Consider the following 16,352-nt stretch of genomic DNA (forward strand, 5'->3'; position numbering starts at 1 on the left):
ATTTTTTTTAACACGAATGGCTTAAATTATGCGAAACTTTCTCTCGATCTCTGAAACATCTTGAACTTTTACTCTTAAAGCATTTTGCTAACTCTTACTTGAAATGATTCTGCCTTTCCCCTTCCCTCTCTGCCTTTTTAAATACTACCCATCCAAAAAAAAAAAAAAACAGTTTGCAGCATGAAACCTACCATGTAATTTGAATTGTATTTTCCTACAGCAAGCCAGCCCTCCATTCCTCCTTTACTGTTAAGTATTTTCCACAAATGGGGCAGGGATTTTTGTCTGTTTTGTTCACTGGAGTATCTCCAGCTCCTGGAAAAGTTGTGGTAGGTAATTAGGAAATAAATGTTAAGTGCAGCATTCTTTATAATATGAAAAAGGAGAAAGGTAAAAGTGTTCAGCTGTATGTAGTAGTTGTGATTATTAATGTTTAAAAAATGATACATAGGAAAACATGTTGGACAGAAAGCCCATAGGTTTGACTTTCTTTTTTCCCCCATTTCTCTAATTTCTAAAATGTTTGTTAAAGAATTTTGAATTTCATGTTCATTACATAATTAGTTGCATAACCTGAGAAGATTTGTTCCTTCTGTGTGCCTTGGTTTTTCTGTAAAAGAGGGATAATACAATAACCTATTTCAGGATTGTGGGAATTAAATGAGTAATGTGCTTAGCACAAGGCCTTGCACATAGTAATTGCCCAGTAAATGTGAGCTCCTCTTTAATAACTGAATATGGAACAAAAGAGACAGTACTAATAAATATCCCACTTCAAAGTACCTAGCATTAAGAATGTTAGAATTAACTGCGGAAAACCCATTAACTGATTTTTTTGATGGAAAAAAAAAAACTTTTAAAAACTTAGCTATCTTAATCCCAGTGACTTAATGTGATCTTTGATTTCTGAATCTTTCTTGACATTTGCCTTGAAATTTTTATCATAACTTCATTCATTCAGTATTCAACAAACATTTATTAACTGCCTACTGTGTGCCAGACACTGTATTATAGTGGTAAACAAAAGATGAGATTCCTGCCTCAATACCTTTCATTTTTGGTAGAGGAAGCAGAGAGAAACAGGTAAACAAAATAAGTAAGATAATAATATAGTGTGATGAATGTTACAAAGGAAGTTAAAGTTGAATATGATAGAAAGTAACTGGGATTAGAGAGGATCCATTTAAGACAACAGGAGAAAATGGTAAATGTTCAGAAGGAATAAAGAGGGGAATATGATAGAAAGTAACTTGGTGCTACTTTAGAGAAAGTGGTCCGTTCTTAGTTGATGATTTAATGCCAGTCTCTAGTTCTACAGATCAGTTGGTCTCTGACATCTAATATTGTCTTGAATGGATCAGTTACCTTTCAGTGTTATACAGTAACACATGTGCACACATCTATATGTTTCTGTAACATCTGTATATTACACATTTGTTTAAACATATGTTCATACTGATGTCCCAAATTCCATTCCAACACTGAAGATTTTGTTATAGGCTTCTCCCTTTTCTTATTCGTACCTTTTTTTCCTCTGTTGGTAAGAAACTTGTCTCTTGTTATCCTTCCTATATATATTTTTAGTTTAGTCCTGGTATTCATATAAAAGTTTCAGAATTGCTAATCCATACTCCTGTGAAAAAGCAAATGTGCTAGCCAAAGTACATTTGTATGCCTTTTTTTTTTTTAATTGTTCAGCTTTTGGTTTTATTTATTTTTTTAAGTTTTTAATTTTTTCCATTATAGTTGATTTACAGTGTTCTGTCAACTTCTACTGTATAGCAAAGTGACCCAGTCATACATATATATATATTCTTTTTCTCACAATGTCCTCCATCATGTTCCATCACAAGTAATAGTTCCCTGTGCTATACAGTAGGATCTCATTGCTTATCCTCTCCAAGTGCAATAGTTTGCATCTGTTAACCCCAGACTCAGTCTATCTCACTCCTCCCTCTCCCCCTCCGCCTTGGTAACGACAAGTCTTTTCTCCAAGTCCATGAGTTTCTTTTCTGTGGAAAGTTTCATTTGTGCCATATTTAGATTCCGGATATAACTGATATCATATGGTATCTGTCTCTTTCTGACTTACTTCACTTAGATGAGAGTCTCTAGTTCCATCTATGTTGCCGTCAGTGGCATTATTTGGTTCGTTTTTGTGGCTGAGTAGTATTCCATTGTGTATATATACCACATCTTAATCCATTCATCTGTCAATGGACATTTAGGTTGTTTCCTTGTCTCGGCTATTGTGAATAGTGCTGCAGTGAACATAAGTGTACATGTATCTTTTTCAATGAAAATTTTGTTTTTAGCGCTTTTGACAAACTTACCTTAGTTCTTTTTTTTTTCCTTCCCTCCTCCCAGTATGGCTGTGTTTATTTGTAATACAGTTAGCTTCATTTGGTAATATTTGCATTCCATTTTGGATTCCCCCTACTTCATGGCTGATTTTATTTACTTTTAGATGTGCACATGTGTGAACCATTATCCTGGTTCTCGGCATCAGAGCTACACAGAAAGAGTTACACACGGAAGTGTTGCTCCCCTCTCGCCTACTTCCTTGTTCCTGTTCCCCTGTTCTTTCCACCCAAACTCATCCACACCCTGTAGGTAACCAATCTCATTTGGATTTTATTGTCTCTTTCTTTCAAGGCCGATCTTCAGACAAGTTCTCAGCGTCTAAATCTTTCAGCCTCCAATGCTGCGGTGGCTGAACTTAAACCCGACTGTTGTATTGATGATGTCATACACCATGAAGTAAAAGAGATTGGAACACACATGTAAGAATTTGTTTTATTCTCAGAGGCTTTTACTTATATATATGCTTTTATTTGAAATTTTTGCTTTATTTCCATTTATTTTTGAAGCCTAAGGACGTACTTCAGAAGGAATTTTATGTACCATGTTAACATGCTTACCACGTACAGACTTTAAACAAAATGTTTATTTTGCAAGGAAAAAAAAAAGTTTATCCCCATTTATCTCTGATTTCACTTTTGAATCAACAATCTTATCTAAAAATAAAAATCCATGCAAATGTTTAAAACCCAGGTAGCACTCTAAAAGTATGTTTATTCTTTTGAAGTGCTAGCAACTGATGTTAATAACATTTATTTATTTTTGTTGTTGTTGTTGTCTTTTTGCCATTTCTTGATCCACTCCCTTGGCATATGGAGGTTCCCAGACTAGGGGTCAAATCGAAGCTGGAGCCACCGGCCTACACCAGAGCCACAGCAACATGGGATCCGAGCCACGTCTGCAACCTACACCACAGCTCATGGCAACGCCGGATCCATAACCCACTGAGCAAGGCCAGGGATCGAACCCGCAACCTCATGGTTCCTAGTCGGGTTCGTTAACCACTGAGCCATGACGGGAACTCCATATATGTCTTCTGTTCTTAATATTACCTACTAGGTGCCTGCCATCCCCATTAAAGTATGAGTTCCATGAAGTCAACCATATCCCTATGGTTATGGGGAGAACAATGGTCAGTATTTGTTGATACTGAATTTATGGAAATGATATTAAATGTGTAAAATTCCCGTTTTACAGAAAATGAGATTCATAGAGTTAAATAGCTAGTAGATAATGGCATAGAACTCAAATCTAAATCTAGCTTCAAAACCTGTAGCTTGCTACAGTGCTTCCCACGGTGAGCACTTGGAGAGCAGGTACTGAGTGATCAACTCCAAATCCCTAGCACCTGGTTTTATACTAGGTACAAGTATAAAGCAAAAAGTAAGTTACCTGTAATGTCAACACCCAGGATAGCCACTATTAAAATATTGGTATACTATATTCCAGTCTTTTTATGTGCATATAAAACAGATGTATATAAATAACTTCAATAATATTTCCTAAAATTTTGATCATACTACCCATGGTTTGATCTTTTTCAATTCACTGTGAACATTTTCCCACTGAAGTCAGTAGTCTTTGAAAACATTATTTTTAAAATGGCTTTATATTACACACATGGACTATGTACTGTAATTTGTTTACCCCAGTGTTGGACTTTAGATTATTTCTAGTCTTTCACTATTAATAAATATTATTTATATTATAAATAATATAGTGGTGAACACATTGATATATCCTGTGATAGATGGCTTGAAGTGGGTTTACTATAGGAGGATATAAACCTTTTTAAGATTCCTTTCCTGGAGTTCCCATCGTGGTATAGTGGAAATGAATCCGAATAGGAACCATGAGGTTGCGGGTTTGATCCCTGGTCTCACCCAGTGGGTTAAGGATCTAGTGTGGCCATGATCTGTGATGTAGGTCGCAGACAAGGCTTGGATCTGGCATTGCTGTGGCTGTGGCATGGACTGGCAGCTGCAGCTCTGATTTGACCCCTAGCCTGGGAACGTACATATGCCATGAGTGCAGCCCTAGAAAGCAAAAAATAAAATAAATTAAAATAAAAAGACTCCTTTGCTGAAGGATTGTTTTCTGAATTTCTTATAACCCTTAGCAGTATAAAGACAGTTTCTCTAAACCCTCACCAACCCTGATAGCTCTTGGAAAGATTTTTGCCAAATCTTAAGAGATGGAAAAATCTTTTTTTTTTTTTTTAATGGCCACACCTGTGGCATATGGAAGTCTCAGGCCAGGTATTGAATCTGAGCTGCACCTGCAACCTCTGCTGCAAGGGGCAGCAGTACCAAATACTGCACCAAGCCAAGGATCGACCCACACCTCAGCAGTGATCCAAGCCACTGCAGTGGGATTCTTAACCCACTGCCCCACAATAGGAACTCCAAGAGATGGAACGGTCTTTATCTTATTATTTTAATTTGTTTCTTTGGTTACTTGTCAGGCTGAACATGACACATTTTTGGTAGTCGATTATGGTACTGTAACTTTCATATATATCCTTTTCTCCTATTTTAGGTGAGATATTAATATTTTGCTTACAAGAACTTCTCTTCATATTGTTAGAAACATTTTATCCCGGGTTTTTGTCCTTTTTAAATTTTGTTTTACTGTTTTCTTATTTGTTTGGTTGTTTCTTTGGCTACACTCATAGCCTGTGGAAGTTCCAAGGCTAGGAATCAAACCTGCACAACAGGAGTGACAATGCCAGATCCTTAACTGCAAAGCTATCAAGGAACTCCTTGTTTTAGTATTCTTGATTTATCCAGTTTATAAGTTTATAAAAGTCTTTTCCGGAGTTCCCATCATGGCTCAGTGGTTAATGAATCCGACTAGGAACCATGAAGTTGCAGGTTCGATCCCTGGCCTTGCTCAGTGGGTTAAGGATCCGGCGTTGCAGTGAGCTGTGGTGTAGGTCGCAGATGCAGCTCGGTTCCAGCGTTGCTGTGGCTGTGGCGTAGGCCGGCGGCTACAGCTCTGATTCGACCTCTAGTCTGGGAACCTCCGTATGCCACGGGAGCAGCCCTAGAAAAGACCAAAAAAAAAAGTCTTTTCCTTTCCATTGCATTTGTATTCAAAAGTGTTTCTCCGTTGTGCAATTTTTTTTAAGATTTATCTTTTCTTCTAGTTTAAATGAACTTATTTTTTATATTCAACTATTTAGTTATTCTGGGATTTATATTGGATTATATTTCACTTTTTGAAGAAAAAGCATTGGACTTCATACTCTAAAACTGGTATATTTTATTTTACTAATCAGAGCTTTCTTCTTCTCAGGGAATTATATCTATATCTGCTAGAATTCTTTTTATTTTCCTGCTCTAGGTTCATTTGGCTATACTTTCATATCATTAGTATAAATATTTTCCAAAGTTGTTAGAATTGAGGGATAGTAGATTAACTATTAAAGAACAAAATTGAAAATTATTCAAAATAATTAAGACATCTTTCTCTTTCAGCTTGGTGTGTGCAGTGAGCTATACAACTCAGGGTGGAGAAAAAATGTACTTTAGAAAATTCTTCAAATTTCAGGTATTGAATATGACAATGGTAAATAATTTTTAGATGCCCTTTTTTTTCACTAGGAAGTGACTTCAGTTTAATTGCAGTGAAAACAAATGCCAAATAAAGCAAATAGCTTATTAATGTTTTTGGATTTGTCATATTACTAGCAACCTAAAGTCAGACTAAATAAGTTAAATAAAAGCAGAGATATCATGAACAATATAATTTTTTTTGTCTTTTTAGGGCAGCACTCAGAACATATGGAGGTTACCAGGCTAGGAGTCTAATCAGAGCTGTAGCCACCAGCCTACACCACAGCCACAGCAATACCAGATCCAAGCCGTGTCTGTGACCTGCACCATAGTTCACAGCAGTGCCGGATCTTTAACCCACTGAGAGAGGCCAGGGATCAAACCTGTGTTCTCATGGATACTAGTCAGATTTGTTTCCACTGAGCCATGACGGGAGCTCCTCAATGTAACATTTTTTTATCCACACAAAAAAATTGTTCTGCTTTCATGTCTTAAAAAACACAAGAATCTAGAAGAAGGCTAAAATGAGTGTAAAGTCCAGATAAAATAAGTATAAATAATACCAACTTTCTAAAGAAATATTTAAGTGAGAGATTATTGTCTTGGGCTAAGTGGACCAAGCGTCCTTCAGAGACTCCGTGAGCCACTGAAATTGTAGTTAGAATTTTGAATTTACACCCAATTTTCAAAGTCCATGATCAGAAAATAATTTAAAAACCACTGGTTTAATACATGTATGTATGTGGATGGGGAGATGAGATGACTATATATAGCTGCATAGATCTAAATATGATACTGTATGTATTTTTCATTCCTCTGTTTGTAACTGAAAGAAAAAGTGCTATCAATAGGAAAAACGTTGTTGCTGTTGTTTTTGTTTAAGATTTTTCATGCTTTCTAAAACAAAAAAAGTTCAATTACTTAATTTGGTAAGTATGTTTTGTGAAATATATAAAGAATAATACACAAAAAGATACGTGTTGTTTAACAAAATATTATGAAATGCAAATCCACATAACTCATGTAACTATCACCTAGTCAAGAAATTATGATAGCTTTTGAAAAATGCATTTGGGGAGTTCCCGTCATGGCGTAGCAGAAACTAGGAACCATGAGGTTGGGGGTGCAATCCCTGGCCTTGCTTAGTGGGTTAAAAATCTGGCGTTGCCATGAGCTGTGGTGTAGGTCTCAGACATGGCTCAGATCTGATGTTGCTATGGCTGTGGTGTAGGCTGGCAGCTATAGCTCTGATTGGACCCTTAGCCTGGGAACCTCCATATGCTGTGGGTTCGGCCCTAAAAAGCAAAAAAAAAAAAACTGAAAATAAAAAATGCATTTGGGATTGTTTTTAGTTTGTTTGTTTTTACAAGAGTATTGCATATCCATTAGAAAAGGCTATTACAATTAAAATTGGAAAACGCCTTTGACAAATTTAAGTCCTATGATTCAAAACAAAGTGGTAAAAGAATAATAATCTCCTTTGATTAATATGCTTTATTCAACTAGGTTCTCAAACCATTGGATGTGAAAACCAAATTTTACAATGCAGAGGTAAGTGTTGGGCACCTAATGAGATTTCAGGTTCAATCAACTTTAAGATCTTATTTGACTTAAATTCCCATGTATTACATTTCTTTTCATATCAGAGTAAATTGCTGATATGACTACAAATTGTGGAAAATGAGTATAGAGTTCAATCAAAAGTGAATAATTTCATTATAGATCTCCTTTAATCTGCTATTTTCAACTTACATGGAATCAGTATGCCTTGATTTTTATTCTCATTAATTTTGTGAGACTTCCACCCCCTTTCATTAAATGATTGCCCTATGCTTCCATTTAATGGTTGCCGTTACTTCCTCTAAACATGAGCAGTCTGTTAAGTACTTATAAATGTGTTTCTGATATTACAAAAATTGAGGTGGATCTAACCCTGCAAAAAAAGATTTAATATTCACTTAGAAAAATATTAGGAAGAGTTCAGCATATTAAATTCTTTGTCCTGGGAAATCACTGTGCCAGCCAGAGTTAGGTTGTCAAGTTTAGTGACTGGCTTGAAATGCTCCTTGAGGAGAAATAAATTTGGCAAAAATATAAAAAGAAATAACTCTTAGAATAGAAGATAATCTCCCTTCTTACCAAAAGAGATAAAATAGAATTTGCCATAAAGAAAAGGTTTTATTGCTTGGATTTCTTTTACAAAATTCTATTTCATCCTTGTATCCAGAGCTCCAAAAAAAGTAGAGATCCTGATGGGCCTCTTACTCACCCCCCAAAACCATGTATTTCATAACACAGTGATATACTCAAAGATATTCAAATATAGCATTTAAATGAAAATTATGTCTATTAATCCAAAACCAAATGATCAGAAGTGCGCAATCACACATCAAATTTGATAGATATTTTTTACCATCAACATAAGAGTTTTTATTCACTATAAAGTTTGTGCTACAACAAAGCAATCTAAAACATCTAAGAGAAGGAACCTAACCCACAGTAAAGACCTATTAGGAAAAGAAAAAAAGTGCATAAAATAACTAGTACAGTATATATTGAAACCAAAGAGAATGATGTGAAACAATGTGCTGCAGGAATTCTTAGAATGAGATTTTGGAGTAGTCTGAAGAAGCTTCATGGAAAATGAAGAGAACTGCATTGGCTTCTGGAAGGAATAGGTGTTAGAATTGTCAAGGTGTCTGAGTTCCCATTGTGGCACAGTGGTTAACTAATCCGACTAGGAACCATGAGGTTGCAGGTTCGATCCCTGACTTCGCTCAGTGGGTTAAGGATCCAGTGTTGCCTTGAGCTGTGGTGTAGGTTGCCCACGTTGCTGTGGCTCTGGTATAGGCCAGCAGCTACAGCTCCGATTAGACCCCTAGCCTGGGAACCTCCATATGTCACAGGTGCAGCCCTAGAAAAGACCAAAAAAAAAAGAATTGTCAAGATGTCAGAGCACTGAAGGCATTCCAAGCAGAGTTGCAAATACAAATGAACATTGAGTACATAGTGAAGAGTATACTTTTGGGGGGTTTTGTTTTTTGGCTATACCCAAGGCATAGAAAAGTTCCCAGGCCTGGGATCAAACCCCAGCCACAGCAGTGAAAATGCTAAGTTCTTAACCACCAGGCCACCAGGGAACTCCAAGAGTATACATATTTGATGGGAGGATATAGTCTCATCAAGGGGATTATTACATATTTAAAGAGTTGACATTTCTTTTGGGGGATAAGGGATTTGGAATACTGCATATTCTATTTTTTTATTAGTAATATACTGTCAATTAATTACAGTATAGCTATCCAGCTTGGTAAATTTTAAATAGTCTTAATTTACCATTTTGCTAGGAAAGATTTCATTTATAGTATGAGGGAAGAATAGTATCTATTCTGGTGGAATAGATATATTGGAAAATTAAAAATAAATAGGGGTGGAGTTCCCATTATGGCTCAGCAGTAACAAACCCAACTAGTATCTATGAGGATGTGGGTTTGATCCCTGGCCTCACTCAGGGGGTTAAGGATCTGTTGTTTCTGTGAGCTGTGGTATACGTTGCAGACACGGCCCAGATGCCATGTTGCTGTGGCCATGGCTGTGGTGTAGGCCCGTAGCTGCAGCTCCATTTCAACCTCCAGCATGGAAAGTTCCATGTGCCACAGGTGCAGCCCCAAAAAGGAAATAAATAAATTTTAAAAAATTAAGAATAGGGCCGTAAGTTGGTTTTTTCTCTATAATTGGCTCCTAGGAAGGGACATATTAAACTATTTTAGGGTTTTTTTGTTGAAATATGGTGGTATATTAAAATACTTGTCAAGCAGTTTTATCACACTAATATTCAGAGTAAGTTGCAAATTGTTTTTTAAATTGCTGGTTATTCCATGAATAATATAAAAGTAGCATACTCCCCAAAAAGAAAGGAAAAACCCTACAATTCCACCACACCAAAAAGTAATTGGTTCTTCATTAGTCCATATACTCTTTTAGTCTTTACTCATCTATATATAATACTCTGTTACTATGATCATAGTAACAATTTTGTTTGCTGCTTTTTTCAGTTAACATTAAATATAGACATAATCTTTAAACTTCGCCAACAAAGTTCAGCTAAAAAAATTTCGTGAAATACTAAACTTTTGAAAATAGACATTTATTTAAAAATGAGGAGTGAACAAATAGCATTTAGAGTCTTTCTAAGATATCTGGTATTGGGCAGATATGTTACTGCCTGTAGCATGAGGCACATTCTATAGACCCCAAATGGGAAATTCAGGTAAATTGTAGGAATTAATAAACCACACTAATACCAGTAGGTTATGTTTAATACTCTACACACCACAGTTCTTACACAACTGTTACAGCTCCACATTTGTCTCAAAGATCTATTTTATTTGTCTCAAAGATCTTATTTATTCTGCTTCTAAAAATTCTAATAATATATGAATCACCCAGAGGAAAACAAGTTAGAGAAACTTTGTTGTAATCTTCTAAAATAGAAAAGCATTGTTTAAAAACAAATGGTGACATTAGAAACTAGGCTTCAAACATTTGGTCACCTCCTGGATACCGAGCTTCATGCCAGCTACTGAAGAGAAATACATATAAACGGAACACGTACCCAATCCTCAAGGTACTTCGGTCTATTGGAGGAGACAGACACAACTGTAATGTAAGCACTACCCCTACCTACCTTGATCATGAAGTGTGCTTACATTTTAAGAACATTGAGAGGTGAAAAGCGAGGTCCAGCTTTGTGTTTGTTGAAAGAGGTGACATTTGGAGACAGGCTTTGGTAAATAGGTATCTTTAGCAGTACATATGAAAAAACTGAAATCTGTTTAACAAGAAGAGAATAAACTTCAGTTGTTGGAAGTGGTCTAGCCCAGCATTCCAGAAGTATAATCAGTGGAATGCTAATCACCCAAGATGCTCTTTGAAAAATTATTCCATTATTGGATAAATTTAGGAGAAGCTACACAGTGTATATCTAGTCTGAATGTGGCAAATAGTGCATAACCATCCTAATCTATGAAGAATTACAATGTAGTTAAAGAATTTATAGAACTAAAAAGTCATGGGATAGACCTCTCTCACCCAAGATATGCCATTGAATATTTGGTATAGTGTTCTTCTCCATTCATTTAACTTTAGCAGTTTCACCTTTTTAGAAAAATGATTTGTCATAGTTCTTTATGTTACTTTCTGTTTACGTCTTTGTTTTACTAATGCTGTCTTGTTTAGTAAATTTAAAAAAATGCAGAAATGCATTTTATTTTAAAGTTAGTTATTCTTTTTCTTTAACATTTAATCTGATTTTTCTAATTTTTCTTTTTTATTTTTCCATTAGAGTGACCTCAGTTCTGTGGTAATTTGATTTTTTATTATAAATTTATATGCTTTTCTTATTAACCACTTTTGACTCTGCCTAATTAATCTCACTTTACAAATCATAATGGAAAAATAGTTAGTTGTGAATACTACTTATGTGACTTCAAAAAATGTATATAATTTGTGCTTTTTATGTTATGTCGATTGTCTTATTCTACAGGGAAAAAAAATAGATCAGAGACTAAATTGTCATAGTGACACAATTATATTCCTATTTTTAGTGTTTTTCCTGTAGGTATTTTTTAAAAGAGGCATGTTAACTTAGTTTAAAATAGCCTTGGCATTTTTAACATCTCTAATATAAAACATGCTACCAAACATCAATTTTTTTAATAAGGTATGTAGCTGAAATTCATCTTCAAATGCACAGTGGTTTTAGTTTTAAGTTTGGATCAAGTAAAGATGGCCTTTTGACAACAGTAAACAGCAGAAAATCAAATTTTCCCAAGTTGGCTAAAATCATATTTTCAAATTTCTTCTTAATATAAGCAGCATTTGTTTATAAGACATTACATATGCAATAACATTATCAACTGCCTTGGCACTGAATTTGTATTTTAATTTTTCACATCAAGTTATTTAATCCTAACTGTTCAAACTAACTTAATTTTCCATTATGCTGCTTGTTTTTCTTTCATTTTATCTAAGCTCTTCTAAATTTATGCAGAAAATTACATTTTTAAATTTGAAATATGGGTTTATGGTTATTTTTTTAAGCAATGGATTGATGGGATATATTTACTTTTTTTTTAGAAAAAGTAATAGAATAATGTCTCTAAATGCATACATTGTTTTAAACTGACAAATCCATGTATTTCTATTTTCATTTGAGGACATGTGCAAAGGACTAAAGAATCTGTTTTATTTTAAATAATAATACACCAAAGCATAACTTCATCATTATATTTTTGCAAATGATTTACATTTTCCTGGATTCAGTGTTAAAAAAGCTAATAAGTGCCAACATTTTTTGGTCATAGTTTATTTAGCTTTATCTATCTACCTATCTATCTGTACGCACACACACACACACACACACACAGGAATATATATATTACTATGAAACTTTTGAACAAAATAATTCTAGAATATCCTTAGTATACCATTTTATGTATAGGTTTGTATCAAAAACAAGCCAAGTTGTCTGTTATCTTTTAATTATAAATCTCAAAATAACAAAATAGCATTAAAAAAAGGATGTTTAGCATTAAATAATCAGGGAATAAAAAAAATTATGTCAAAATACATATGTAAGTTACCCACTGACTAAAATACTGCTGTACAGCAGTTCCCGTCATGGTGCAGTGGTTAACGAATCCGACTAGGAACCATAAGGTTGCGGGTTCCATTCCTGGCCTTGCTCAGTGGGTTGGGGATCCGGCGTTGCCGTGAGCTGTGGTGTAGGTTGCAAACTTGGCTCAGATCCCGCGTTGCTGTGGCTCTGGCATAGGCCGGCGACTGCAGCTCCAATTCGACCCCTAGCCTGGGAACCTCCATATGCCGAGGGAGCGGCCCTAGAAAAAAAAGGCAAAAAAGACTAAAATGAAATGAAATGAAATAAATAAAATACTGCTGTACGGCATCAGTTTTCAAGTCTTTCACTAAGACTACAAATTACCTTTTGTTTGATTTAGAAACTCACAGATTGTCAAGCATAATTCATAATTACAATGAAGAAGAAATCACTAGTGACCACTAAAAAATTTGCTTTAATTAAAAAGTTTGGAGTTCCCACTGTGGCACAGCAGATGTGAATCCGTCTGAGAACCATGAGGTTGCAGGTCCCATCCCTGGCCTTGCTGAGCAGGTGAAGGATCCAGCGTTGCCGTGAGCTGTGATGTAGGTCACAGATGCGGCTCGGATGTGGCATTGCTGTGTGTGTGGAGTAGGCCGGCAGCTGTAGCCCCAATGAGACCCCTAGCCTGGGAACCTCCATATGCCACAGGTGTGGCCCTAAAAAGCAAAAAAAAATTTTTTTAAAGTAAATAAAAACTTAAATCCTGTAAGAGCATAAAACAGATTATTCACTATACTATCTAAATTGAGGTAATATGAAATCGAAGTTAAATTACACTGGAATATTATAATGAAGACCTAATTATCTTAACACATTTCTGAAATCATAGGTTCATGGGTATATTCATTATACTGAATTACAGTTTAACATTTTAATGACTTACTAGAAAATTTAGGCAATATGTAAATGCAATTCCATTTAATCATTTTTGGATGTCAATACAAAAAAAATTATAGTTATCCCCCCATCCATTGTTTGACAAGTTATCAATTGACTAACACTTGACTTTGCCCCTGTTAATTATGTTAGGATAAAGACTTCTTTTCTTGCATTAATTATGATAACTTTGATTTGCAGGCATGTACTAACCACATTTGTGGTTAATGTTTTCTCTTCCTTTAAATCAGATATTTTTGTTGAGGTAAATACGTTATCCATCATACTTTGGTGGACTTTTTTTTCCTATTTTCAGACTGATGAAGTATTTCTCGAAGCCCAGATTCAGAATATTACAACCTCACCCATGTTTATGGAGAAAGTTTCATTGGAGCCATCTATAATGTACAATGTAGCAGAATTAAATTCAGTCAACCAAGATGGAGAATGGTAAATACAAACTATGAAGTGTTTATTTTTATTTTGAAAGATGTAAAATTTTCTTAACATTGTCACTCGGGTGGTTTATAATTTTTTTAAATTATAGACTTAATTTTATAAGAAAAATTTTATATTCACAAAAAAATTGATCGGAAAGCACAGAGTTCCCACATGTCCTCCTTCTCACTTACAGGGTCCCCTATTATTTACATCTTGTTTTAATGTGGCACATTTTTTACAATCGGTGAACAAATATTAATATTTATTATTCACTACAGTCCATAGTTTAGTGTTCACCTTTGTTTTATGCACTCTGTGGTTTTTGACATATATAATGACATGTAGCCATCATGACTATATTATGTAAAATAGTTTCACTGCCCTAAAAATTATCACTTGTAGTAGACCTGTTCATCCTTCCCTTCCCAAAGAAATAAGGTCCTAGCCATTTGTACTTGAAGAATTTTTTTTTCTTTTTATGGCCACACCTGCAGCATATGGAAGTTCCCAGGCTACGGGTCAAATGGGAGCTGCAGCTGCTGATCTACATCACAGCCACAACACCACACCTGAGCCACATCTGCGACTTACACCACAGCTTGCAGCAATGCTAGATCCTTAACCCAGTGAGTGAGGCCAGGGATTGAACCTGCATCCTCACAGAAGGGTTGGGTCCTTAACCCCCTGAGCCACAACAGGAACTCCGTATTCTTTTAATTTTTATCATAGTTCAGGGAGATTAATATAGAACCTTTCATCCTTATCCCACAAATGATAAGACTGAGGCATGGGAAGGAATGATGAGAAATTAGGGTAAGAGTGAGCAGTGAGTTTTAAAAAGAAATACCCTCTCAATGTCAAGAGAAGTGAGCATAGGAAGTGGATGATTTAATTTTTTTGAAAATGAAATACACATCTTTAGCTAATTTAGATGAATAAATGTAGGGTTGACATTAATATGAATAAGAAGGTTAGAGCTGGAGAAAGTACCTGATTTTATTTATCAAGAATGAAAAATTTGCTTTTATCTTATTTTGGTGGTTATAGTCAAGTTTGTAACCTCTCATACCCCCACAGAGGAAAACCATAATTTTCCACTCTTTTCCTGATCTTTTAGTTCATTTTGAAAATGATTATTTAGTTAAGAATGGTTTCTTTTTACTCTAATTTCTTCCATAATTTTAGAGAAAAGGGACAGGGTATTTAAGGGTCTGATTTGTATGCATTTTTTCAGTTAATTGATACATATCCAATACTTTAGGTAGTGTGCTGAATTCTGTTAGAAAGAATCTCAAGATTTTCCATATCAACTTAAAAAAATTAAAGAAAAATAAGTCCCTCTTAGTACAAGTCCTTTTCATTTGTGTTGGAGCCACCCATGTGTTGTATTCTAGATCTTTGGGTGGTAAATCATTCAGTTCGTGTCCAGAGGATCAATCCCAGCTGTGGTTTTTCTTTTAAAAGATTCTAGGGAATTTTTTTCATCTCTGTCTCCACTCCTCAGTGTAACTACCTTTGGGTCAAGAGCATATTTGCAGCCAATGGATACACGCCAGTACTTGTACTGCCTAAAACCCAAGAAGGAGTTTGCAGAAAAAGCAGGCATCATTAAGGGAGTAACAGTAATTGGAAAACTGGATATAGTATGGAAAACAAATCTAGGTGAAAGGGGAAGATTACAGACCAGCCAGCTGCAAAGAATGGTGAGTCTAGAAAAAAATGCTGTTAGGAGTTTTGGTGTGTGGGGGGTCAGATAGTTAGAACAACTTAAATTTTCCTAGGTCTGTCACTAAAAATCAGAGTACTATAAAAGGGATTAATATTGTAGAGAATAAAAAAACTAATAATTTCACTGATCTCTAAGTAGAAAATTAATATTGAGATGAATGGGAGATGTTGAAATTTATCCTTCATACATAGTTTTTGAATTTACTAAACAAAATATCTGCATATCAGTTGTTCCCTCCTATGGTGATTCATGCTCAGTGTTTTTCTGACTTTCACTGTTTTTCTGACTATTAAAGTTCTCTTTTTTTGCTGTCTCTTGGAACTCTTGGACTTATACTACATTTACCTCCTCAGTTCATACCTTTTTTTAAGATATTTAAGATGTGGGTCATCTGAAATTCAGGTGAGTCCCACTCCAGTTTGTCCTATAAACATTGGCTGGATATTTTACCTAATTTCCATTCAGAGAGTATGGACAGCTACTAGGCTTCCTTTTCCTGTGCTGGTGAGAATATGCTACAGAATCCTTCCTTTATACTGAATACTACCTACTGAGATAGATTCTAAAATTTACTTTTCTTTTAATATTGGAGGTAATAATTGTAAGGGAAAAAAAAAAAGATTATCACTGAGCCTATTCTAAAATACAGCCTGATTCTATGGTCTGTCTCTGCTATTGTCTTGTGAACGGATATGATTTTCTTCTT

The 16,352-nt window shown here is 35.1% G+C and overlaps 1 protein-coding gene across 6 annotated transcripts in view; it reads left to right on the plus strand.

The window, feature by feature from the left end:
• The window catches only part of TRAPPC13 (trafficking protein particle complex subunit 13), a 38,049-nt gene that overhangs the window by 17,135 nt on the left and 4,562 nt on the right, over positions 1-16,352 (plus strand). For 2 of the 6 annotated variants that reach the window (NM_001244746.1, XM_005672485.4), the window contains 6 exon segments: positions 2,656-2,783; positions 5,841-5,913; positions 7,425-7,469; positions 11,263-11,280; positions 13,793-13,926; positions 15,422-15,620. In NM_001244746.1, coding sequence (NP_001231675.1) covers positions 2,656-2,783; positions 5,841-5,913; positions 7,425-7,469; positions 11,263-11,280; positions 13,793-13,926; positions 15,422-15,620 — 597 coding nt within the window. 6 annotated transcript variants of the gene reach the window in all.

The sequence above is a fragment of the Sus scrofa genome, chromosome 16 (genome assembly GCF_054392235.1).
Source record: "Sus scrofa isolate SSC_HxYL_T2T_F1_AM1 chromosome 16, Sscrofa_HxYL_maternal_Yorkshire_Landrace_v2.0, whole genome shotgun sequence".
NCBI lineage: Eukaryota > Metazoa > Chordata > Mammalia > Artiodactyla > Suidae > Sus > Sus scrofa.